General features: G+C 43.7%; 1 protein-coding gene across 3 annotated transcripts in view; it reads right to left on the reverse strand.

Annotated features, from left to right (window-relative positions):
- Positions 1 to 24752, reverse strand: part of SLC44A5 (solute carrier family 44 member 5) — a 239894-nt gene that overhangs the window by 12340 nt on the left and 202802 nt on the right. For all 3 annotated transcript variants that reach the window (XM_090046428.1, XM_090046430.1, XM_090046429.1), the window contains 11 exons: positions 23131 to 23243; positions 22589 to 22720; positions 19264 to 19363; positions 13435 to 13527; positions 12462 to 12549; positions 10713 to 10975; positions 9392 to 9486; positions 8626 to 8729; positions 6850 to 6923; positions 2731 to 2801; positions 132 to 220 (listed from right to left, as the gene is read on the reverse strand). In XM_090046428.1, the coding sequence (XP_089902554.1) occupies positions 132 to 220; positions 2731 to 2801; positions 6850 to 6923; positions 8626 to 8729; positions 9392 to 9486; positions 10713 to 10975; positions 12462 to 12549; positions 13435 to 13527; positions 19264 to 19363; positions 22589 to 22720; positions 23131 to 23243 (1222 nt within the window). The remainder of the gene's footprint in view (positions 1 to 131; positions 221 to 2730; positions 2802 to 6849; positions 6924 to 8625; positions 8730 to 9391; positions 9487 to 10712; positions 10976 to 12461; positions 12550 to 13434; positions 13528 to 19263; positions 19364 to 22588; positions 22721 to 23130; positions 23244 to 24752) is intronic.

A 24752-nucleotide genomic window follows, 5' to 3' on the forward strand; every position in this document is an offset into this window, starting at 1 on the left:
TCTATCTTGTCATAGGAATGGATACCATTCCCACAAAAACAGTGGTGGAGCTATTGCTCCTCAGGAACTCTGTCTCAGATGTACCCCTCCTCATTTCCTGAGTGTTCAAAGAATAAAAACGTTATCCTTACCAACAGGGGAACCCAGTAGTAATTTAAAGTTGGTGCTTCTTGTGTGAATACTTGTATTCTGTGTGTGAAGAAAAAGAAAGCTAGAACACCTGCAAGAAATATAGATCTTTAGTTATTCACAAGGTAGCTGTTCACAACTCATGTGTGCTATCAGTTCTTTGTAAGGTTAGTTTATGGGGAAGTTTTTGAGCAATAAATCTCTAGATACTAATTATTCCCCATATCTGTATTCTGACAAGAACAGAAATGCAAATTAATTATTATAAAGATATCCACAATGCTAGAAAGACATGAATTAATTGTTTTGTTTCATGATTCAGACTGGGCTTTATATTAAACCTAATAAACAAGGATATACAAGACAATAAACTTTGAGGTAATAAAAAAATTGCTGGATTGATCATTTAAAAAAGCTAAGCTAGCAAAAGTCTGCTGCTTTACTTTTCATCCCTTGGAGAAATATTTAACCATTGTGGATTAAAAATAGAAATGGCATGGTTAGTGATAAACACACTTAATGATAAATCTAAAGCTAGAGATATTAATTCATGATTATATCTATGCTAAGCAGAACAGGAAAGGCATGTTAATGAATTAGCCTAAAGAATTTATCCTTAAGGAGGAAGACATGAATCAATTTCAGTATTTCATGCTTCATATTTCAGAGACAGCTTCCAATCACATCTGCCTTCCCAGCTTGAAAGTCATTCTATAGTACTGATAAAACGTTAAAGATTTGGTCTCAGTTCTAATTTTCATCTTATAGTAAAACTTACAGTAAGAATACATATATATACACATATAAACATCTACATCTATATATATATAGATATCTATATATATATATACACACACACACACATAAACACACACACACATACACACACTTTTTTTTTAAATACAAAAAGTATAAAAGATGGGAATCAGCGAAATGATGTTTTGAAACTACTATGACAGTTTTAAAAAAGCCTTCAGGGGACACTGTTGGCTTGAATTTTTTTAAAGGGTTTCCTTAAAAAAAATTAAATGTTCTGCCGTAGCAAAATATAAATAGCACATCCTGACTTTTGTTGTAAAGGACAAGAATTTTTAGGAAAGTTAGAAATGTTTCGTCTTCTCCTGCAATTGCGGTTAGCAGGGTCTTTGGGACAGGCGTGAGTGTAACATCACAAAAGTGGCTCATGCCACCTTTCCTGTCTCCTACTTCCCCTTGTCTCAGTGCACACGCCTACAGTTCAGTCTCAATTATAGATCTGCTGCTGTTGCCATTGATGTACACCACCTTACAGGGCCTAGGAAATGTTGGTATAAAGATGGCATTTAAAGGTTTGGGTTTTTTGGGAACTGGCTTGTAGGTATGTATTATAAGGGGTCAAGAGGGGCAGCAGGGGTTAATTGATCTCTAAAGACCTTGTGTCTCAAAGTCACACAGGGTTCCCAGCCTTCAGAAGCAGACAGTGTCTAACTCAGGCAGGAAAACAGCAAGCCACACATCCTGGGTAACTAGAAACATCCAAACTTTATTTTCATAATAGAGATAGGCCTGGCTTCAGAGCAGTAGTGCCTGCTTGCAAAAAGCCTTAAGCTTTCCAGGTTTGGTGGAAGAAACCAAATTAGGAGAACACTGGTAAAGCTCCAAATTAGGAGGTGGGCATGTGATAGGTTTGTGAAAATGGGGTTTTAGCTGATAACATGGGAGGTGTCACTGTGTGACCAACCAGCAACAGCCACAGATCAAGAGTCATCAGAAGTCACCAGGAGAAGAAAGAATACAAAAGAAGAAATTTTAGAAACAGAAGGAGAAGCAGTTCGCGTCAGCCCCCGACCTCCAAGGCTGCTGACAGTTAAGCAAAGGAGCTGAAGGTGGCATTTATGTACCAGACGGATAGACCGCTCACTACAAATTCCCTTGTGTATATTCTGGGACTGGGGAATTTGGGTAATGTATACTGTATTTGCTTTGCCTGCATTGCTTTCATTTCCTATAACTATATATCAATAAACTCGCCTTTTATCAACTGGCAAGTGTCATGATCAATCTGAGGGTTGCGCTTACCCAGAACAAAAGCTATAGGGGCTGGGTCAAATCCAGCACCAACAGGAAGAAGAAAGCACCTGTAACCTAGTGAGTGATACCGATTCTCTTTCTGTGTCCAGCCATCAAACACGGTCAGTTGCAGACTTAGACAGACAGCTTTATATCATGCTTTAGGAACTCAACCTTTTATTGGTGGAAATCCCTGTTTCAAGCCTTGTGTGCGATCAGAACAGATGGTTGCCATCAGAAGATGGTACCACCAATAAGATGGTGGCCATCAGAAGAGATGGTTGTTATCACACACTCCATACAGGACAGTGAAAGTGACCCTACTGATAGTGCTGTCAAATGCACAAAGAACCATGTAAAAGGAGGGGAAATGTGTCCCTTGGACCAAATCTGGCAATTCTTTACTCGTGTATGTAGGTCCTGTAAGTAAGTAATAGCAAAGTGTGTGAGATCAGGATGTTGTAGTGCTGTCTGGACATACACAAGTTTGGCACATATTAGGATACCTGAGAACAAGAACTAACACTATACTGAAATAACCAAGTGGCTTACCTACACCACCAGCGACGAGAATTTTCCCCAGGAACAATAAGAAGTCTGTAACTTTGTCCAGCACGGCAACTCTGTTTAAAAGAGGACAAATGGCATTTAAGCACTTCAGAATGGAATAGCTCCATTCTATTGTATGAAATCCACTGAATGTTAGGAAACTGGCTCAGGAAGTTCATGGTCTTGCACTGGTTCTTTGACCAACATAAAGAACAGTCAACATGGAGATGATGCATGCAGGAGGGTCACTACTAGAATGTTATTACTAAGTGATCAATCAGAATAAGGAATACGATAGAAGGCAACGGCATTCACCACCTTGCTGAAATAAGTCCCACTCCAACAAAGCTGTTGATGGCCTGTGAAAGCTACTTATTAGGTGCAACTCCTGCTGCTAATGAAACCTTCCTGTATTTATTTTTTTAAGCCTTTTCTTCATAACATGGGAAGGTCATGTCTTCATATCATATCAAAGAACGAGTGCTCTAGCTGGAGGTAAACTGGAACCCAAAATTCAGGACACCCATTAGTTGCAGAATATTAGGAGACTGTCTTTCTCCTTCACTAGCGATATTCTCTGTGGTCCCAGAGTGCACTGAAACTACAAAGATATGTTGAGCTGTCTCAGCACAGCTCAGCACAGATGAGGGAACCTCAAGGCAGAGAGATAGCCCCAGAAGAATAAATGCATCTGAACAGAAAAAACTGACAGTTAAGGCTCTGTTTCCACTACAGAGATGCTCCTGCAATAGCTGTACCAGCATTGCTCTGTCAGTAGAGTCTGCTAGTGAAGACACAATGTAAGACACAGCTGATGCAGCTATACATGCTATTAATGTGTAGCAATAAACTCCAGTGCATGCTGCACAAAAGTTTATTGCTCCTGGGCACCACATTTGAACTTGCACCTGGGACTGCAGCACGTTGAGCCAGGTTGGAGCAGCCCCAGCTGGCAGGGGCCCTCAGAGGTGCTGTGGAGGGGCTGGGGCATGAGGGTGCTACAGTGTAGGGCTAGCCAGCAGGGAGCCCCATACTGAAGCACTCTCATGCCCCAGCCTGCCCCTTCAGTATCTACATGTGCGGTGCTGCAGAGTCAAAAACTCTGCTGCAAAATAGTACTTGTATTTACAAGTACTAACTTGCAGTAGACTTAATTAGTTTCCTGAGGCCTAATAGCACTGCATGTGTAGACACTGAGACACTTACTGTGGAGCTAATTAGTCAGCTCCTCAGTGAACATCTCATGTAGAAGTGTCCAGTGCCTATGGCTGGCATAGTCTGGGAACAGACCTGAACTTTCTGCTACCATAAAAATATTTAAGCAGCACAAAAGCCAAGTGAACAGTTTGTCCATGGCATTTGTTGTGCCACAAATGCTCAAAACTGGGGCCATGACATGGGTGGTGCCCCCTTTTTGCAGCAGACATCTATTTACTTTAGGCAGGAGAGTGCGGGTAGCCCAGAGCTGCCCATGCTGTCCAGCTGCCCCAGGAGACAGTCCAGGGGCTTTAGGGGCCTGATCACCGATTTGCAGAGGTGTGCCCTAACCTGGGATATGGCAGCATAAAATGTGTGCCTAGGGAATCCCCGACCTGGGGATTCCTGAAGAACACATCTGCAAGCAGGGAACACAGAGTTCCCCCATCTGCACTTGTCTTGCAGGACTGGGCCCTTGAAGCTCCAGAAACATTCTAGCACAGCTGTTGCTACAACAGAAATATTGTCTGTTTTTACCCAGTAGTGGGGGTGAAGCCAGCAAAATCTTGTAATGTCAACCTGACTGTAACTGTTCCTTGCTCCACAGGTGGCTGTCCTGCCCCTAGAGCACCCCTTAGTCCTCGGCTTCACCACCTCTCAGGCAAAACTCCCCTTCCCTCACCAGCCATGCCTTGTTGGTAATAGTCTCTAGAAAATGGGAGGCTGCCCCAGGGCTTCCCAAGCTTGATCCTGTCTTAAGGGCTTTAATTGTGCGTCTCTGTCCACCCCTACACCCCACCATATTGCTTGCAGATGTTATCACTTCCTGATGTCACATGCCTTTCCTGGGCTATTGTCTCCCAGCCTCAGTCCTTGCCCCTCTTTGGCTATGGGTTCCTTGGCCCTCTCATGTCTCTGGCTGTGTCCCCAACACTTTGACCTCTCTCTCACCCCTAGGCCAGATAAGACTCCTGGGTTCTCCTGGCCCTGTTCACACTCACCCCTCCTGGGCTACAGACCTCTGCAAATGCTCACCCACTTGAGGCTATAAACCTCTGGTTCCTCTGGCCTCCTGGCCCCTCTCTTCCTTCTGGGCCAACTGGAACCTTCTGGTCCCATCTCAGCCCCTCTCTAGGGTCCTGGACCCCTTACTGGGCCCCTAGGGACCTCTTCCACCACATAGCCGCTTCCCAAACTTCCAGACTGCTCCAGGCTGTACTCTCCACACTGGCACTCAGAAGCTGCAGCCATTCTGCTTAGATGTTTCCTCAGCAGCCTCCAGGTCCTTACTGTCTGCCTCAGCTCAGGGCCTGGGTTTGTATCCTTTCTAAACCCAGCCCCTCCTGAGTCATGTGGCTGCTGATTGCTTTCCTGCCATACCTGCAGCCTGCTGCAGCTACAGCCTGCCTGCTCTTAATGTAGCAGGAGCACCAAGTTTTCTGCTACACTGTCCTATAACTGCATTGCCTAGCCGTCAGTGTGATTAGACTGTAGCAACAGGAAGAAAAGCAAAGCAGGGCTGAGGCTTATTGCAGGCAGCCTCTGACTCCAACCTTGGCAGACTCTTATCACAAATTGCCATAAATAATGGCATGGAAATGAGACTTGCCTGGTGAGAATCTTGGTGATGCTGGGGACTCTGTATATGGTAATGTATTGTACCAACTACCATGAAAGAGAAGTGGTCAACAACCAAATTAAAGAAAACAAACCATCATTAGCTGTCAGAGGTAGGGATTAGAGCTAAAAGAAGAAAATTCCAGTTCAAAATAATAAAGAGATTTTCCTGGCTCCTAGCTATAGCTATTAAGAACCATAGCAAATAGAACAGAAAAGTGAAACTCTTTAAAGGAAACAAAGATCATTGCATCAAGGCTGCAAGGTAGGGATGGCCCTGTCCTGTTTTTAATCCTTGATAACAGAAATGGATGGTCTTCCACTTTTGCCTGGGTATCATCAGCAATGGGCATGGCTACTAACAGATTGGCTAAACCCAGCAGGACATCCTGGAGCCTTTATGTGACAGCTCAATCCTCCCTTGCCATCTCTGTCTAGAACCCTTTGCTCCTGCCTGCCCCACTCTCAAAGTCTCTCTGCTCTCTTTCACTGTTCCTCTCTCCTCCCCCTCTTCCTTGTCCATGGCTTTTTCTCCATCCTCCCTTCCCCAGAACGAAATAATTTAAACTCCCTAAGCTTCCTCAGTGTGCTTCTTGCTAGTAATTAGGCCACCTCCTATTGCTCCAGCATGGCCTGCTCCTAAGGGCTTGTTCTAATCAGCACCCTGTTCCCATTCTTTTTGATCTTCCTGTATTACAGGAAGAGCCAGGAGCAATGAGAAGTGCTGATTGGAAAAAGGAGCTCAGCAACAGCCCTGGCAATGCAGTGGGGAGCACAGGGGAGGCTTCTAGCATGAGAAGAGATGCCCTATTAAATATTAAAGACTTTGGTTTTAAAAGCAAAACCCTTCCTCCTCCCTGTCACTCTGTAAACCATCCCAGGATTTTTAGGCTCAGGTCCAGCTGTTCTTCCTCTTAGAAAATATGAACAGACACACATTGGCACCATCCACGCTGGGTCCAGATGCTATGCCGATAGACACCCTATAGATAGATACATGCGTAATAAATCACTACAAATTCTCTCAGTTGGCTCCACTGCTTTCTTGTTAGCCCTTTTACAAGGGCCAGGGATACCTAAGCTTCTACAGCGTCAATCATGTAACCCATAGCAAAATTGTGTGTCATATTAAATCACTCTAGCTTGGACTAAGGAATACCTAGCTGTATGGCTTGCTGGTGCTAACAGGGACAACAGCATGTAAGCATTGGACCAGTTGGAATTAATCTTCTAGGGGAAAAAGTAACTTTTCAAAACACAATAGCAGGGAAGGTGTCAATCTCAAGGACAGGAGACATAGCCCCTTACCTCACCACATTGCGCATCAGCAGAAAGAATGCTTCCTTTGCCGAAGCACAGAAGTTCTTACCATATATTGCGATCTGCAAAACAGTAACAGTTGTCTGATAAGTTTTTAGCTAATCAAACACCATTCTCATGGCTTCTGGGGCTCTATGCATGTACAGCCCTATATAATACACTTGTATCTGTGATCAAACTCCCACCCAAGCCCCATGTTACTCTCTACTTTCCCTCAGTCTCCTGCAGGCAGTGTTATAATATCTCTCCCTGGGCGTGTCTACACATGCTTATTGCTCTGGAGTTTACTGCTCCCAGTCATGCCATTTGAACATGTGCCCATGACTGCAGCATGTTAAGCCAGAGCACCCTTGTGCCCCAGCCAGCCTGTATAGCATCTACACATACACAGTGTCGTTAATTAGTCTACTGCACAGTAAACATCTCAAGTAGACATGTCCCTTCTCTCCAACTTCTCTCTTTGTGAGGCTCTGCAGCCCTGGGTGATCTTTTGGCAGTCAGGAAGTGGACACAAAGCATAATTTTCTAAGTGGAACAGTTCAGGAACCTAGTCTTTGCCCCACTGCACTGGTGCATGACCCAGATGGGATCACAGATGGGGAATTGATGATGGCAGGTTAAGGGGAATATAGCGGGAAGGGAAGGTCCTTTTCAGTTGCATGTATCAAATAGGTGTAAAGCCATTACTGTGATTTGTGCAGGAAGTAGGCACAATAAACTCAAAAGATTTCTTTAAACTCAAGGTGAGCCTGAACCAAACCTGGCTCCAAACATGTCTGACCTTTGGAAAAATTCAGTCCAGTACTAAACTCTGCAGCTGAGGCCTGTCCTTTCCTCGTTATTATTGTTGTTCTCACTGCACAGCTGGGATGCACTGGACCCGATTCTTATCTCATGTAGGGATAAACCAACTACCAGAATATTAAGGTCAGAGCAATTACATCCACATACCATTACTCCACAAAGCAAAGTCCTTAATCTGAAATAAAATCACATTTATTTTGGAAGGGATTGGGGGAGTATATACAAGAACAGTTACTCTGGAGTATTACTGTCAATTTTTTCAGTGTAGACAAGGCCTACAAGAGGAAAATTCACTTCTTTCAAGATTGCAACTATTTCTGCAATTCCTTTTTTTAGTGAATGTGGTATTAACAGCATCATTACAGTCATTTCTTCTAAGATAACAGGTATGTGATTGTAAGGCACTTAAAATTGTTTCAGGTCAAAACAGCTTGGGCTAAATCCTGCTTGTTTCTAGAAGTGTAAATCTGGAAACTTTCTTCTAAGTCAGTTGAGGTTGTTGTAAAATCAGCTGCTGTAATTGAGAGAATTCGATAGCTTTGAGTGTAAATACAGATACTAATTGTTTTCAAATGTCCTTCTTAGCAGCACATTTTAACAAAAATACCACAGCAGCAAGGCATGCAGCATGCCTTGGATGTGGTAAAATGAATGTTGAAATCCGTGTTTGAATTGCAGGTGTGAAGGGAAATTATTATGCCAACTATGTCATACCTCCATTTCTGGAGGGGGACAGGGAAGAAATCATCACCTTTGAGGGGCAGGGGCATGTGAATTCTCCTGTCATTAGCATCCAATTCATTAACTTCCCAATTCAAACAGTAACAGATGATAGCCAAATTGTATCCTAGGGAAATCAAAATTAATATTAAAGCACAGATGCAAGGGATTTTTATCTGAGGCCCCGAGTGCTGTGCCACAGTGATGGGGCTATAACATGCCAAAAGGCAAGCTACGCACCATGATATAAGCATTTCTGTTGATGAACTTCAAGAATTTTTCCAAACACCAGAAGCAGCATTTGAGGCAGCAGAGCAGAAATCTTGTGAAGGAATTTTGTGTACCTGCAGAATGAGAAGGAGAGACAGTTTAGGATTTGTCTTGAAAACATGGGAAACTGAACCCCCAAGGTCTGTCAGAGGTGGAAAAACTCCCCATGTTCTCCCTCCGATAAATCCTACCCCATCACTGGGCTGAGATGTGATGTTCTTTTTCCTTCCAGAATGAATCTAGCCCATCAGCGATAAATTCCAGCAGATCCACCTTCTGCATGAGTACAGGCAACCCTCGCCATTCGTGGGGAAAACGTTCTTGTATCCCCCATGAATGGCAAAATCTGCAAATAAGGCACTGCATTCATGAACGCAGTGCCCCCAGTGGCTGGGGGGGGAGGCATGGCTCCAGTGGTGACGGCGGGAGCGCAGTGGCAGGAGCCCAGCAGCACCAAGTGCAGAGCTCCTGGGGAGCTCCTGTAAGTGTATAAAGTGTATAATACTTAAAATGAGGATTCAAATATTTGAAATCGTGGATGCCGAACCCGCGAATAGCAAGGGTTTCCTGTACTATTGTTCAACTTTCCATGGCAAAGCAGCTTAGACTTTACTTGGAGCTACAAGAACAGCAGCCCAGGACCTGAGCCTTACATATTTCATATCTGAAGTCTGAGGGAAGGAAAGCAAACATTTACCAGAGGACTTAATATTCTGGAGCAGACTATAAGTCTCACCTTTCAGTTTGTGGTCCAGGTACTCCAAGATTATTCTAATCAGCTGGACTATTGCAAGAATTAAAGACCCAAATGCCAGTGAACCTGTGTGGTATCTAATACAAAACAAAGTAAGGTTACAAGAGACACTGATGTAACTAAGTCTACCTTATTCACAGATTTCACATTTAAGAATCTTCTGAGAAAGATGAAACACAATGAAAAATTTGCTGAGGATTTGGATGCTGCTGAAAAACTGTAAAAAGTGTTGCCTCCACTAATGCTATACAATAACCTCAGGCTAGCCGAACATTTTGCTGCTATATGCTGCCCCTAACCTGAACCCTGTCTATACACAAAACCTCTTAACTGAAGTGTGGAAGTACTTTTCACACAAGTAGTTTGGATTATCAGGGGCTATAGGTTAAAAGCGAACCTCTGTAACTGGATACTTTTAATACAACTACTCTAGCCAATTTTGGCAGGGGAGCAATTATTATAGAAAGTAGTTATTTTTATTTTGGAATAATGTATCCACATGGGACAGTTATGCCAGCATAGCTATTGCTTGTAGGTAGTATCAGTTAATTGTCTCCTCTCTGCTGAAGAAGGAAATAATAGATCAAATGATTATTAGAATTACAGTAATTTTATAAAAAAGTTTTGTTAAAATCCATGTTTACCTATGTTAATTTTCACAAAAGGTTATCCATATATAAATGAATCCAAAGTTTACGTATACACCTGTGCATTTAAGCACTCTGTATACACACAGAACACACACACACACAGTAACACTGTATAAGGGCATATAAGCTTTTGTGCATGGACCTGGGCCTTTAATTTCATGAAAACCAGGATCATATCTACACCTATGTGAATATACACCTATCATCTTGTATGTGTAGCTACATATTTTTACATATAAATATAGTGTCCAACTGACGTTCAGAAATGTGAAAGCCAACATTTCTGCACAAAAATCTTTATTCCCACTTGCCACTACTAGGCACAAAACAAAATAACTGTTATTTCTTAGGTGCCCAATGGGTCATTTGTGAGTTGCAGTAACAAATTGGCACAGTTGCAAGACCTGCAAGAGTTAATTAGGCAGATAATTTGCTAGGGCTTCTCTTCTTTTGAAATTCATACACCCCAGATAATTGGAAAATGCAGGTCCTTTAATAACTAAAAAAGCTGAGTCTTTAATAATACCACTCTTGTACACAATAATTTTCATTTGATACTTTAAGAATAATTATATTATTTCTCTATGAGTTATAAGGTTTCTATGAGTTATGTATTTAGAAAATACATAAAAGGTACAGATTCTTAACTTTACCGTATTGCTCGTCCGAAGGAAGAAAAGAGTGGCCATGGGGGAATATCAGCAGGTTTTCTAAAAGCCCAGTAGTAGGAGGCAAAGGCACCAGCAAGGGTACACTGACCCAGTGCAATTGCAAAGTTCACCAGCCAAAGAAAGACAAAAGCATTGGCAAGTTGAAAGATAAAGATGTATCTGTGGTACAGGCTTTCTCCCCCATAGAAAGCAAAAGTACACTGAGCACCAGAACACAATTTGGTCACATTGGTTGTGTTAAAAGTCTGTAGAGAAAGAAAATAAATAAAATATTCATAAGTAATGAACTTTGAATGGCTTAGCACAAATCTCATGTATTCTACCAGAAGTTTCAGTTCTTCATTGCTCACCAAATGAAATCTGACTGCACTGAAATGTTTTAAATTAATTTACATAACCAAGAGGGCAATATTTTAAAAAGATAAAAACCCATGCAGGTGCTAAATCTCTGGGTTTGTCAATATGGCAAACTATTTAAATATGTATAAATTTTTGTATGACTGGGACCTAGGTTGTCTGAATTTGAATTTCAAAAGATACATAAACTATTTTGCTTCCTTGCAGGAAAGCTGGCCAGGCCAAAAGACATTTTCTTAACACTCGGAGGCCAGACCTCAGTTTGCATAAATCTTCGTAGCTCTGTGGAGATCAATGGATCTATGACATTTTATACCAGCTAACCATCTGGTCACAGATTATTACCTGTCTCAGATTATTAAAATAGTAATAATGTTTAAAACTGAAATGGTTTTTCTCCATTTATGACATTCACTCCTTTTGTTCAATCTGGACAATGAAGGCAAAATAATCATTTCCTAATTGTTTTCTTTTTTTTTGGTTCTCAGACATCAGCAGAATGCTGTAGTGCTTGAGATATGTGCAATGCATACATTCCTCCTGAGGTTAGATTTTATTAGTCCTGATTTTTATTAGAAAAATCACCAAACCCTAAAGTTAGAGCCCAATTTCACTTGTCCTGTATGTCCTTAGAAGCTGAAAAATGTTATGAGTATTTTTTAAATTATCATTGTTGCTAGCCCGTGTGATAGGAAACATGAAACAGTAGTTAGAATGTGTGACTAAATGAAGAGATCTGATATCTATGATAATCAGGTCTTTTCCATCAATGTGCTATGAATCTTGGGCAAGTCTCTGAGACCCAAATTTTCAAAACTGGCCATTGATTTGGGGTGCCCACGGTATACAAAAACAGAACCACTAAGAATTACTGGATGGTTTTCAAAAGCTAAGCCCTTGGCTTTGCATATCACTTCCCCAACCTGTAAAACAGGGCTACTAATACTCATTTACTTCACAGTGGTGTTGTGGGGATTAATTAGTCTATGTTTATAAATCACTTTGAACACAGGGGCTGTACATGAGAGGCTGATTGCACAGTTTTTACTGCAGTCATTTAGTCCTTGCATAAACAAGTTACTGCGCAGTAACATCACTAAACAGCTTTCAGGTCATGCTGACTGCACAGCAACTTGTTACTACTACACAGTAACTTTGCATCGTGCTTCGTGCCATGTGACATTACTACTGACTAGTAAAGAGTTACTGCACAGTCAGTGTCTTGTGTAGACATGGCTAGGGACTGCTATCTGACAGCAAATATCCTGCAGTTTAAACACAAGCAATGAGTAAAAAGAATTAAAAAAAAAATCTGTTTCTTAACTAGTATTGCACATGAACTGAATGGTGATTAATACACCTAATAACACTTACCTCTGGGTCGCAGGTCAGGTTTGCATACTTGCACAGTGTTTGATTAGCCATTACTTTATACACGGGTTCTCCTGATGTAGCCAGGAAACTGAATAAATTGCATTAAGGAGGAAACACAGGGCCTCCTCAGTAAAACAAACACAAAAACAGGGGACCACTACCTTTAAAATCCACATGGATTGCAGAGAGATCTTGTTTTAATGCTAAATCCTATCTGATGCATGAGGCCACCATGTAAGCGAGGGTTCCCAGGGCAAAGGTATATGCAGATCTACCCTCAACCTCTACACCTCTGAACAGACGTAAGGAGGGGAGTTCCTACTATTCTTCTCTTAACCCACACTACACACATAGCTCAGCAGAGTAGATTAGTTCAGTAGGGGCCAACTTTTTGGCAGGCCCTGCACCCTTCCCAAATGCCACTCTGATCCCCTACTCTGCTTTCTTCTCCCAGTCCTTTGCTCCTTGCCTGATCTACTCTACTTCCTTCCCTGTGCTTCCTGCTGGATCTGCTATTTTGCTTCTGCTCTATGCCCTATCCACTGCTGTGCATCCTGCTCCCTCCCCAATTTGCTGTGTGTCACACACAAAGGTTGCCATGCCACTTGTGCCATATGTTGGCCACCCCTGGATTAGTTCACTATACCTCCAGTGGCTTCTGGCCAGCTTCTGTGCTGGTGATACCTGCAGGGGAGTCGACACAGAGTACAGAGAATGGGAAACAGTGTTCTGAACAACAACAATTGAGTCTCTTTTTTGAACCAGTGAAAGCCCCACTTTAAGGGAAAATAAACAGCAGAGAGCAGCTATTCATTAGTCTTAGTGGAAACAGTTACGTGAGGATTTTGTCTCCAGCTTGAATCTATGGGTCACTTCAAAAGAAGACTGATGTGAGCATTTACATACAGTTTGTCCTGGAGCTCTTCAGGTACCACACTGATACCATGGAGCAAATACTTATACAGAAGGATACACAGCTGTTACTGCCCAATAGGAAATGCAGATTGCAATTAGAATGAAGGTGATAATTGGGTAGAATAATGCAGATGTTATGTAGCCAACAGCCCTATAAAGAAAACAAAATAGGTTTGAAAACGAAAACAATAAAATAAAATCACAGTTTTATTAGCCCTTTAGCAATTGCTTGTTTATGTATCCCCCTACTGATATCAGTAGTTTTACCTTGGGCTAGAATCCCTGAATGCTGGCATCAGCACCTTCTTACTGCTTGCCTCCTTTCTCCTTCTCCATTTTTGCTTTCTTTTCATTGGTAGAAGCATAATCTTATTTTTCCATCATTTAATTCCCTATCTCAATCCTACAGCTCTTGCTGCTTCTAGCCCTTAACTTCCCCCTGCTATTTCCCTCCATCTTTCCTCTGTTCCTCCTGTTGCCCCAGGGGAGAACAAGAAATAATGGGCACAAACTGACTGAAATCACTTCAGACTAGACATAAGGAACAACTTCTTTACAAGTCGAGTACCAAGGGTCTGGTCAGACTTCCCCCACAGGTGGTGTAAGGTCACTTTTAGCCCCTAACTTCTATGAAACTATGAACAAAGCTCTGGCAAATGGGCTAAGTTGTCACGTGACACAAAAAGGTGAATAACAAACTGCCAATAGCTTTCTCACACTGCCAGCTATAGGTAGGTCTAAAGACACAGCATGTGCATTATGGGACACACAGAAGTGTATGACCTTATGCTATTTATCAAATAATCATCACAAATCAATATTTTTCAATACTCTGTGATAGGCCTGCTAGCTAATACTGATGTCACAGATGCTTTACTTTAAGAAACGGATTGTTAATTGTCCTAAGAACAGATTCTAAGTAGATTATCACTATTATAAATTGCAATTTTATTGAAAGAATAGTTAAACTCTACTGAAAAATATCACTTGATTCCCTGTCATTAGCAACCTATTTTCCATCATCCTGCATACAGGCCATGGTCTGTTAATTTTATAGTAATTACTTACACTGTTTCACCTCATGCATTATGCATGAGTGTAAAAATATCACCCTCAAGTGACCTTTCAATGTAGCTGAAAACCTAGAAAATATTATTACCTCCCAGCGGGGAGTTTATGAAATTTCTGAAGTGTTTCTATCTGTCATTTTTTTTGAATAAAAGTGTTTTAGTGTATAAAGTGTTCCTGAATGATAATGAACAGGAACCAAAGGGCAGAGTCTAGTGCTTCCAGAATCAACTGCAATTTCCTGTGTGCTTTCCTGTATAGAAAGGAGGATGAGAACTTGCTTGATTATGAAATTTCAGTGGTTCTTAAATCCATTAAAAACATTCCTAATCCTGACACCTGGGCAGCTATGATGCCAAGGAAAGTAAAAGAAAATGAGGGCAGAAAGAAAAGGCACAGGCTCCCATTTGTGTGTGATGAATTTGGTAGCAACGATCTATTAACTCTCCATACTGAATTCTGTTCTTGCTTAATTCATCACACAGGGAAGATAAAAGAAAATCCCACACAGCAATCATGTGTTACTATTAGAGCAGGCATCAACTATGCTAGGGTCCACACTGGTTCCCACTCTGTGGGTGCATCTACACATGCAATTAGCATGTAGCAATAAACTCCAGTATAGTTTGCACCAGAGTTCATTGTTCCCAGGTGCTGCATTTACGTGTGCACCTGGGCACAGCATGTTGAGCCAGGGCAGTGCTGCCCCAGCTAGCAGGAGGCCCAGGGGGTCAGCATGCCATCACGGAGCTTCTGTGGCCTGTGGAGAGGCTGGATGGGGTGCAGGGTGGTACAGTGCAGGGCTAGCCAGCAGGCAGCTCCCACACTGTAGCATCCTCATGCCCCAGCCAGGGTGGTCACCACCCTGGTCACCATCTACACATGGACACCTGGTCACCATCTACATATGCATTTCAGCACACTAAATAACTCTGCTGTAGGATAGTACTTGTCCCAGACATGTCAATTTACTGTGGGATGCATAGTAAATTTACTGTATCCTAATTAATTTACTATGCCCTAATAGGGGTGCATATGTAGACAGTGATACTTTAATGTGGAGCTAATTAGTCAACTTGGTAGTAAAGCACACATGTAGATGCACCCTGTTCCTACCAAATGCTGAAAATGCGCCAGGTAGCTGTTTAATTGTGTTCCCCCATGGTGGTCCTTGCATTGTGTTAAGGTGACTAGATGATAGAGGGGTTTTTTTTGCTTTTTTGGTCTGCACAGAGCAGGAGCTAATGTGGGGTAAGTTCAGAGCTGTGCTCCCTAGCAGGGTCTGACATAGTATAGACATGAGCAGGCAGAAGTTTTGACCTCTATACTGCTGAACATAGAGTAACAGACCAAGGAGCTCTGCTCCCACTGCTCTTACTTTATCCACATAATAAATATAATCAATGGGAATTGCACACCTGGTCTCAGGGTAAAATTTGATATTTTACTAGCTATTGAGTTTACCTGGGTCAGTCAGAGTGGATCTATGCCTCCCACATGAATTCTAGCAGTGCTATCTTGGCTCCCACATGAATCCTAGCAGTGCTCAAACATCACAGTAGCCATTCTAATTTTTAAAAGGATCCATTTAAAAATTTTTACTACTATTTCCTTTGCATAATCAGATTTTCTAGAGTGGGGTTTCAAAAATGGGTAGCTTAGTACTATTGAAACTTAGATACTATCCCTTTGGTAGCTGTCATTAAGAATGAATCCTTTTTATAATGGCCTTGATCATTCAAGTTCTTGTGCAGTATGTACATCAAACCTATTGTTCCCTTGGCAATTATGAAAGGAAGCTAAAGGCTGGTACAAGCAAAGTTGAGGACTACACTCAGCCTTCTGTGTTCAATGAGAGTATGTTTCAAAACTCTCAAGCATCTTCTGCCTTATAGATAGAAAGCAGAAAACAGGTACATGTGAGGACATGTGGATCCAAGTGCACTCCAAGTCAAACAATAATGTTCCTAGTTCCCCATTCCCTTGTTTAGCCCATACTCCTGCTGAAAGGCAGGATTGCTTGCCTGCCTCAAAGCCATGCTCACGGTTGTGGTGCATACTACACTGTTTTGCCAACAGAAAAAGCTTTTGTTTTTTATTTTTACAGATGTCCATGTGTCCACGTACAAATTCTTTATCAGCCAGCGAAATCCAGCCCTTCTACTGCCTAAAGCCATTTCCCCTACAAGGCACGCCCCCTAACCCAGCAGTGGGCAAAATATGGCCTGTGGGCTGAATCTGGCCCGCCAGGATGTTCTATCCGGCTCACAGAACCCCTAAACATTGTAGAAAATTAATATTTATCTGCTCCTGGCTGCCTGTCAAAGATAACAGGAGCCAAGGAAGCAGGACCCAGGAGAAGCCAGCAGCAGGACCCAGCAGCAAGGCCTGCCTGCCCCCCACCTCCAGCCCCCATCAGTAACCCCCCTCTCCCAACTGGAAGGCCCTGCCTAGCAGAGGCTTGTGGCCTGGGACTGTGGGACTGTTCCTGCCTCCCTGCTTGTGAGAGGGAAATTCAGATAAGAATGCAGGGGGCCAGGAAGGGGGAGGAAGGGGACTGCCCTGGTCCTTGGGGCTGGGCTAGCTCCTGCTGAGTCCTGCAGTTACGGCCATGCAGCCGGAAAACATGTGGTGCTGGAGTGCTGCGGCAACAGGTAGGAAAGTGGGAAAAGTGGCGGTGGGGGGAAGGAGAATGGGAGTGAGTGGGTGTGTGCGAGCACAGCAACAGCTGGGCAGGAGCATGGGGCTGCACTGGTGTCCTGGGCCCAGCACTGGCAGGGCTTAGAGTGGGGCGGCAGGAGTGTAGGGCATGGGCTGGTAGAGGTCTATGGAGCTGGGCTGAGCTGGGCTGGGCTGGCCCAATGGGGAGAGAGGGTATCCAGCCCGGCTCCACAGAGCCTCTGGCAGCTGGGACCCCACACTGCTTCCACCTCACTCTGGGCCCTCTCGGCGCTGACCCCGGGACACCTGCCTGGGCCCCACGTTCCTGCCCAGCTATTGCTGTGCTCCCACATGCCCGCTTGCTCCCACTCCGCCCAACCTGCTACCACTTTCAGCACTTCCCTGCCTGCCTGCCAGCAGCTCCTGCACCATGTGGCTCCTGGCTGCATGCATGCACGCACACCCCCCTCACACTGCCATTTACACAGCCCTACACCCACACACCAGCCACCCTCCCCCCACACAGCCCCAGACCCACCCATACCCCACATATCCACACACACTCCTACATGCTCCCTCACCCCACACCCACGCCTATCTACTCCCCTACAACCCACCACAGACACACCGATACCCACAGCCCCCCACAAACTCCATACCCACACACACTTAACATATCCACATACACACGCCCACATGCTCCTTTAGCCCACCCCATACCTATCCAACCCCCACAAACCCCAGACACCCACACCCTTCACCACACACCCACAGTCCCCCACAAACTTATACCCATCCCCCATGCCCTCACCGCCCACAATATACAAGAGTAAGACTTCATTTTAAGCTATTGTGCAATCACCTCTATGTATACTACACATGTAAATCAGGGCAAAAATATTTTTTTAAAATCAAATTAATGAATGTTGTAGATGTTTGATTTTTAGAATATAATTTGGTATTTTTCTGGTTCTGAGGTGGCAAAACCCCTTGCTGAAAGGAGTACTTCTGGGGGCAAGGGGAGGAGCTTCTGGTGGCAAAGGTTGGGGGTTAGGGGGCAAGAAGGGGTGGGACACACGATGGCAACTAGGGGGCAGGGCACCTGTCAAGGAGTGGGGCTACCTATGTGGCCCTCAACATCTTGCCAAAACTCGGTAAGCAGCCCTCTGCCCAAAAAATTTCCCATCCCTGCCCCTGCCCTAACCTGACAGACAGCCATTTCTAAAGTGCTAGTGTGAATCAGCTCCAGCAGTACCGCAATCTAGGCAAGTGTAGGCCATGAGCTCTTACCATGGGGCATCATGTCCAGTCATTTTGCCAACACTACCTCCTCAGTGAGAAGGCACAAAACTAGCAAAAGCATCTGACTGGACACACTCAAGACACAGCAATGTTGACAGCTGAGCAGTGTAGCGGGGGGGGGGCAAGTCGGGTACCAGCCCTGGGCACCGACTATGGAGAGGGCTTCTGGAATCCCCTCCCAGGAGTCTTTACCATGGTAGAGGCATCCCTGTGCTGCCTAGCTATAGGAACCAGGCACCAGAGCTGTGCACCCAGCAGTGCATCTGAGAGATGGGTGGTGACTAGAAAGGGCTTCCCTCTCTCCTCTCTGGGGAGTTTTTTTCTCACAGCATGTGTAGCCCTGCACCCAGTAATGCATCTGGTGTTGGGGATGGGAGGGGAAGCAAACAGGACCCCTGAGGTGGTTTCCAGGGAGTTCGTGCTACAGGGCTGCTGCTGCTGGACTCTCTGTCACTGCTACCCTGGCTCTCTGCACAGGGAACGTGGCTACTACTACTGCTGCTGCTGTAGCAGTGTTGGCTGACCAGCAGCAGCAGCAACTTCCTTCTCTGTGCAGAGGGCCCAGGTAGGTAAGACTACCCTCTTTGCCTGCCACACCTCCTTAACCACCCTGGGCACTGAATGAGCTTGCTGTGTCTCTGAATATCTGCAAGCAAAGAAAAGTTCTGGCAGTGACAACTGTTAATGTAGATATGGCCTCATTAATGGATGACTGGCTTCCCCTGTCCTTATCATCACTTTTTCTATCATGCTTTTATCATACCACTCTACCCCAGCTGTGCTAGAGTCAGCTCCAAAGTAGTGCATCAAGGTGGGTAGTTATAATTTATTTTAAGAAAACATCTGTGAAACATACCGACTGCCTTCCTTCAAGAGTGCAATAGCAATCCGGATCCGATTCCTTAAGAAGATCAGCATCAGTATGATGATGACTTCCACAATGCAAAGTATTATCACTGCAAACAAGAAAATTAAACTGATCAAAAAATCAAATTAACACTTTCTTTCTACACTGTTGGTTTCAGCTTCCTGCTTTATAGTCCTGTTCATGAATCCCAAGTAACTCAGAAAGACTGCTCTGGCTCCTTCTCACTGTAAAATTCCAACATTCAATCCCCATTTTATAAGTGCTTGTGAACTCCCACACTCCAGCTGCCAGCTAGAATGTGTAGGGCCTTGGCAGATGATATTAGCATTTGTAATTTAAAAAGAAAATTGGAGCACTGCAAAGTAAAATATTTTGCAAAGAAAATCATTGATTAAAAACCATATGAACGGAACATTTGGCAAGAATATTATTTTCCTTAATATATTTAATGAGAAAACATTTCTCTTTAGTTATATACAGGCACTTTGAATGGTTATGTTGCACTGCTTGTAATTTGTAGTATTTGAAATGAAGATGGAAATCAATTCTTTCACGAAGAAGGCTTGATTCTGGTTTTCATTGCCCTGATTTCACGTAGAGGCAATTCCACTGAAGTCAACAGGGTTACATGTGCATAACACTGGTATGAGAGTAGAATCCAGCCCTTATTTAACTGGAATGGAGCGAGTTGGAAGAGGACAGTCTGGAGGGGGCCGTATTCCACAGAAGTTACACGCACGTTCTAACTCTGCTCCTGAAGTCCCAGCCTCAGAATCCCAGTTCCACCAGTTTACCACATACCAGCTAATACCTGAGAATGGAAAGAGCTGTACTGCAGATCTTTCCCCCACAAGTAATTGTAGAATCTTTAAAAATCAAGTTTGAGTGTCTAGATGGGCAGGCAGACATTGTGGTACCTTGATCCAAAGCCCCCTTAGCAAGTATGATGCCTTACTGTATCAACTTAAGGATCCTCAGAGATGCCGAGTGCCCTCAGCTTTCCATGAAACTGCTCTACCCCTCCAAGGACCAGGTCTTCTCACAGTTATTCTCAGAGTTTTCTTGCGGTGACAATACATTTCTTAAATTTATTCCAACTCAGTTCTGTTAAATTACGGACATGTGTATAAAGCACCTAAGAGAGGCAGCATGACCTAAAGGATGAGCTTTGGTAATTACTCTGTTCCTGACTCTTCTGCTACCCAGCTGAGGGACCTTCATCTAGTCCCATACCTTGGTTTCTTCATCTGCAAAATGTGTATAGTGTGCCTCCTTTGTGAACTGTGTTCTGTAATAAAATAGTTCAACCCATATGAAATATGCATGCTGAATCAGTGCCTGCTGAGTAAGCAGGAGGCTAGCATCTGTTGGGTGTTATAAGCATGAAATAGGGATGCAATAAAACTGGAATATTCTCTAGGTACATAACTTTAGAGAACTTTGCCTTAGCAATATGTGGTAATATATGTCTTATTAGCATATTAGCCCAGACATCCAGGTAAATAAAGAGAAGATGAGTTTCAGCAAAGGACTGCAGCTTTAGTTATTAAACTAGGTAACGAAGGGGTTCTATCTAATCTAGGTGGCTCATGAATGCTGCAATGCTGGGGTGCTTAGAGTGTCCCACAGAACTGCGGGGGGCTCCCCAAACAGACCCAGAAGTGGACCAGAAGCACTTCCAGTCCGCTTCTGGGTCTGCCAGGGAGCATGCTAGGGGGCCCCCCCACTTCCTGACTGGTGCCTCCTAGGTTTGGAGGGGCACCTGGAGTCTCCCCACAGCCAATTGCTGAGCTGGGGGGGTACCAGTCCACTTCGGGGTTCACCGCTGAACACATGGAGGGCCCCCCGTGCTCCTGTGGAGCATTCCATTCACCCCAGCATCGCAGCGTTTGCAAGCCATGCTGGTACCTCGAGGTATGTAGAAGAAACACTTAAAGTTGTGTCTATGTCCAAATCACTGATTCTCTAAATCAGCATCGAATCTTCAGATTCGGATTTGGCCGAATCAAATCAGAGACAGCGATCCGAATCAACAAATTGAATCATTGTCCCTGATTCAGGCTGAATCCGAATTGAATAGGGCCCCCTTTGCACACCCCTACTATGTACCTTCCAGTATTGCTTTAAGAAATATGTGTCACGTGACTGTTCTCCCATTTTCTTTCTAATGGAAAATGTGTGTGCAGGGTAGTGTCTGGTTTGGGTAAGAATTTTTTAAAAATCTGTTGAGTTCTTGCATTAGAGAAGTCAGATGGATGCACTCGGTGTGGAAGATGGTGAGGTCTGTGATTGCTCTTAGTTCCTGCGGGACTTCATTCTTTAAGCCCTGCCAAAAGGGGCTTAGGTCTTACTGCTAAAAACTCCCTTGTACAAGAACTCTCATTTAGGGGTTTCAGGCAACCTTCTAGATACTGGCTGTGGAGAGCCCTGAAGATGAGAACTGAGGCCTTGAACTTGACTTGAACTTCTATGGGAAGCCAGTAGAGTGACTGCAGGTTAGGTCTAACGTGGCCTGAGTTGCTGAGATGTGTTGCAGTGTTCTCTACTAGTTAGTTTCCTATGGCCTGAAAGTTTCATGCTCAGTGCCGTAAGTTCAGCTAAGACATGAAAAGTAACTCAAACCAGGTCATCAGAGGCCTTCCCTAAACCAGCAAGGCCAAACTTCAGCCAGCAGCCTCTTAAATTAGATTTACTCCCAGACTTTTCCCATATTGGACACTGATTGCAACACTGTAACAATACCTATACTGTACTTAGCTCATGCAGGTTACTTCTTCTGCTACACTCGTGTCCCCAGTACTCCCCCAAAGTGTTCCCGGGTCTCATGCCAGGATCTAATCAATCATGGTCAGTGATCCTGCCCAAATGGACCAACCATGTGGACAATGGTCCACTTAGTACCTGTTATCTCTCTTCTTCCTGTGCTGCACATAGTTCCCCCTCAGAAAGGACTGGATGGGGACAGAAAATGCACTTCTCACATGCACCCTTGCCCGAGTCCCAGGAATTGTCTTGTTTTCTCCCTTACCATCCCCAATAACATGAGGAGGGACGCACAGTATGTGAAATGTTCCCTAGATGGTGCATTTCTTCCATGTTTGTTATAAATATGATTCAAGTAGGTCGGATAAAATAGTAATCATGGAAAGTTTAAAAACTGTGTAATATAATAAGACATCTCCACTGACTGCAGATGTCACAGTGTGGTAACCAAAGGAGAAGTTTTGTCTGCAGGTGTAACAAGAATCACTTGATGTGTGACGATTCATTCTCCTGGTTATGCATAAACAGAGACTATTTTTAAAGCACTTACTAAATGCTAACCATGTTTGCCTCAGTTGCAGGTACACTCTGAAGTCAGTCTGGAACCCAATATCATAGATGGTGAGGTCAGATCCAGGTATTCCCCGAAGATGATCATACTCCCAGTAACAATGCCAGATGCCTTTGGGGGGGAAAAAAAACAAGTCAAAGCAGCCTGAGTGCTTCTGAAGAGTTATACACACAAGTAACATTTTTCAAAGAAAGTGATTTGCCTTTAACGTGTCATGCAGGGGCGGGGGGGACGAGTTATAAGACTGGAAGCTTATTAACCCACTTGACGAGAGAAGAAATGCAAACATACAAAACCTACTGCTTCACAAACTAACCACTGAGTGAGTAGTTCCATGGTACTGCAACTGATCCACAGTAAAAGCTTCGTTAAAGAAAACCAAAAAAACCCTTCCGATCTGCAATATTATCCAGATTTAAAAAATTACATTGGTTATAATTGCAGATTTTCCTAGTACAAATTTAAGCAATAAGAAAAATACGTATCCTGCTCCACCTTGGCATCAAGGAGCTAACACCTACCATAGCCTATCATTCCAATCACACCAAAGATGAAAATCCAGAAGAGAACCCCCGCTGTGAATCTCAGCAGCACAAGGAAGAGCAGGCTCACAACCATTGCAATGAACAGGCCACTGAAGAGATGGAAGAGAGAAACATAAGGAAACAGGCATAAGCCCTCCTCGGCCCCTCACTCACTCCCAAAATGAGGGTCAGTCATTCTCGCAACACATTTTTTCCACAAAACCTCTTTTAGCAAAAAATATCCTTCAATGTGTGGGATTAAAGTTTTGATATCATAAAAGTATTGGAAAACTCTGTGATGTAATAAGGTTATGGATGTAACCAGAATGCCTATATGGCCTGGATTATCAGTTGGTATGAACTGGCATTAGCTCATCTGAAATGACTATGGTGTTTACGCCAGCTGAAAATCTTGCTCTATGACTTGCTTGTTAATGGTATGGGCAGGAGCAGAGAAAATCAAACTGGAAGGATGTGTGCACGTTAGTGCATGGGGAAACCTACAGGCTTAAGTTATGTTCCTATGTTAAGAACACGGAAAAAATTAATTAATGAGCTAACCTCTCCAAAGGCCTGGAAATAGACAGGGACTTTGAATTAAGGGATAAAAACATTCTCCTTCAAAACATAGGTGTGCATGGTGCATTGCAGAACATAAACAGAAAGCGACAAGAACTGACCTTGGCAGTGACCTAGTAGCAAGGCAATTCGGAAAAGACAGCTATACAATGAGGTTTTTCTCTTAGCCTACTCAAATCAGTGATAAGGAAATGTTAATTCAGATTTTATTCCCATTAAGCAAGTCACGAAGAAAAATATAATAGCTGTGTAAACTGTTTACTTCCACAATGGGATTTGGCTATAAAGCTCTATAAGATAAGAGCTATGCTCCTCTCACAAATAATCCCAGCAGGTTAGATGCACAAGTAAAATATTACATTCCTTAATGGTTTTAGAAGACACCAAATCAAAGCAAGCATGCTGCTATAGGTCCCCGACTTTGAAGATGAACCCACTAAACACACAATCTGTAGGCATTAATTGAAAGTTTGTTTAGTGACCACTCTCACGTATTTCCCACACATCAAGCTGGTTAGCAATGATGAAAGATTGGTCAGGCTGTGGCCCACCACAGGGACAGAGATAGGTAAACCATTTTTTTGGCCTTGAAGACCTTATAGGTAGGGACCTACCTAATTCATGGGAACTGCCCCCTGATTTTGCAGGCAGCATGTGGGCCTGGGAAGCCATGCCACTGATTGCCTGAGAGGCCCCTGTTGCCCCACCCTTTCACCACTGATTGGATGCAGGGGCTGCCTGTTGTGTAGCCCCATCCCTTGCCGCTGATTGGCTGTGAGGACTGTCCATCATGTTGCCCTGCCCCGCGCTGCTGATTGGTCAAGAGGGGCAAGCTCTGGCAGGCAATCAGCAGCAAGGGATGGGGGCAGCAGCCATCTTGCTGGCAGCCTTTCCCCCTCCCCCCTGGTAATTTTTTTCCCCCATGGATTTTATGGATTCTATGGGCATTGCCAATATTTTTTTGGGAAATGCTGGATTTTGTGGAATTCACAGAATGGCAAATCCAGAAGGCTCCTACTTACAGGTGAACAGCTAGTTGA

Source organism: Crocodylus siamensis, chromosome 5 (assembly GCF_052110815.1).
Source record: "Crocodylus siamensis isolate JL-2025a chromosome 5, ASM5211081v1, whole genome shotgun sequence".
Taxonomy (NCBI): Eukaryota; Metazoa; Chordata; order Crocodylia; family Crocodylidae; genus Crocodylus; species Crocodylus siamensis.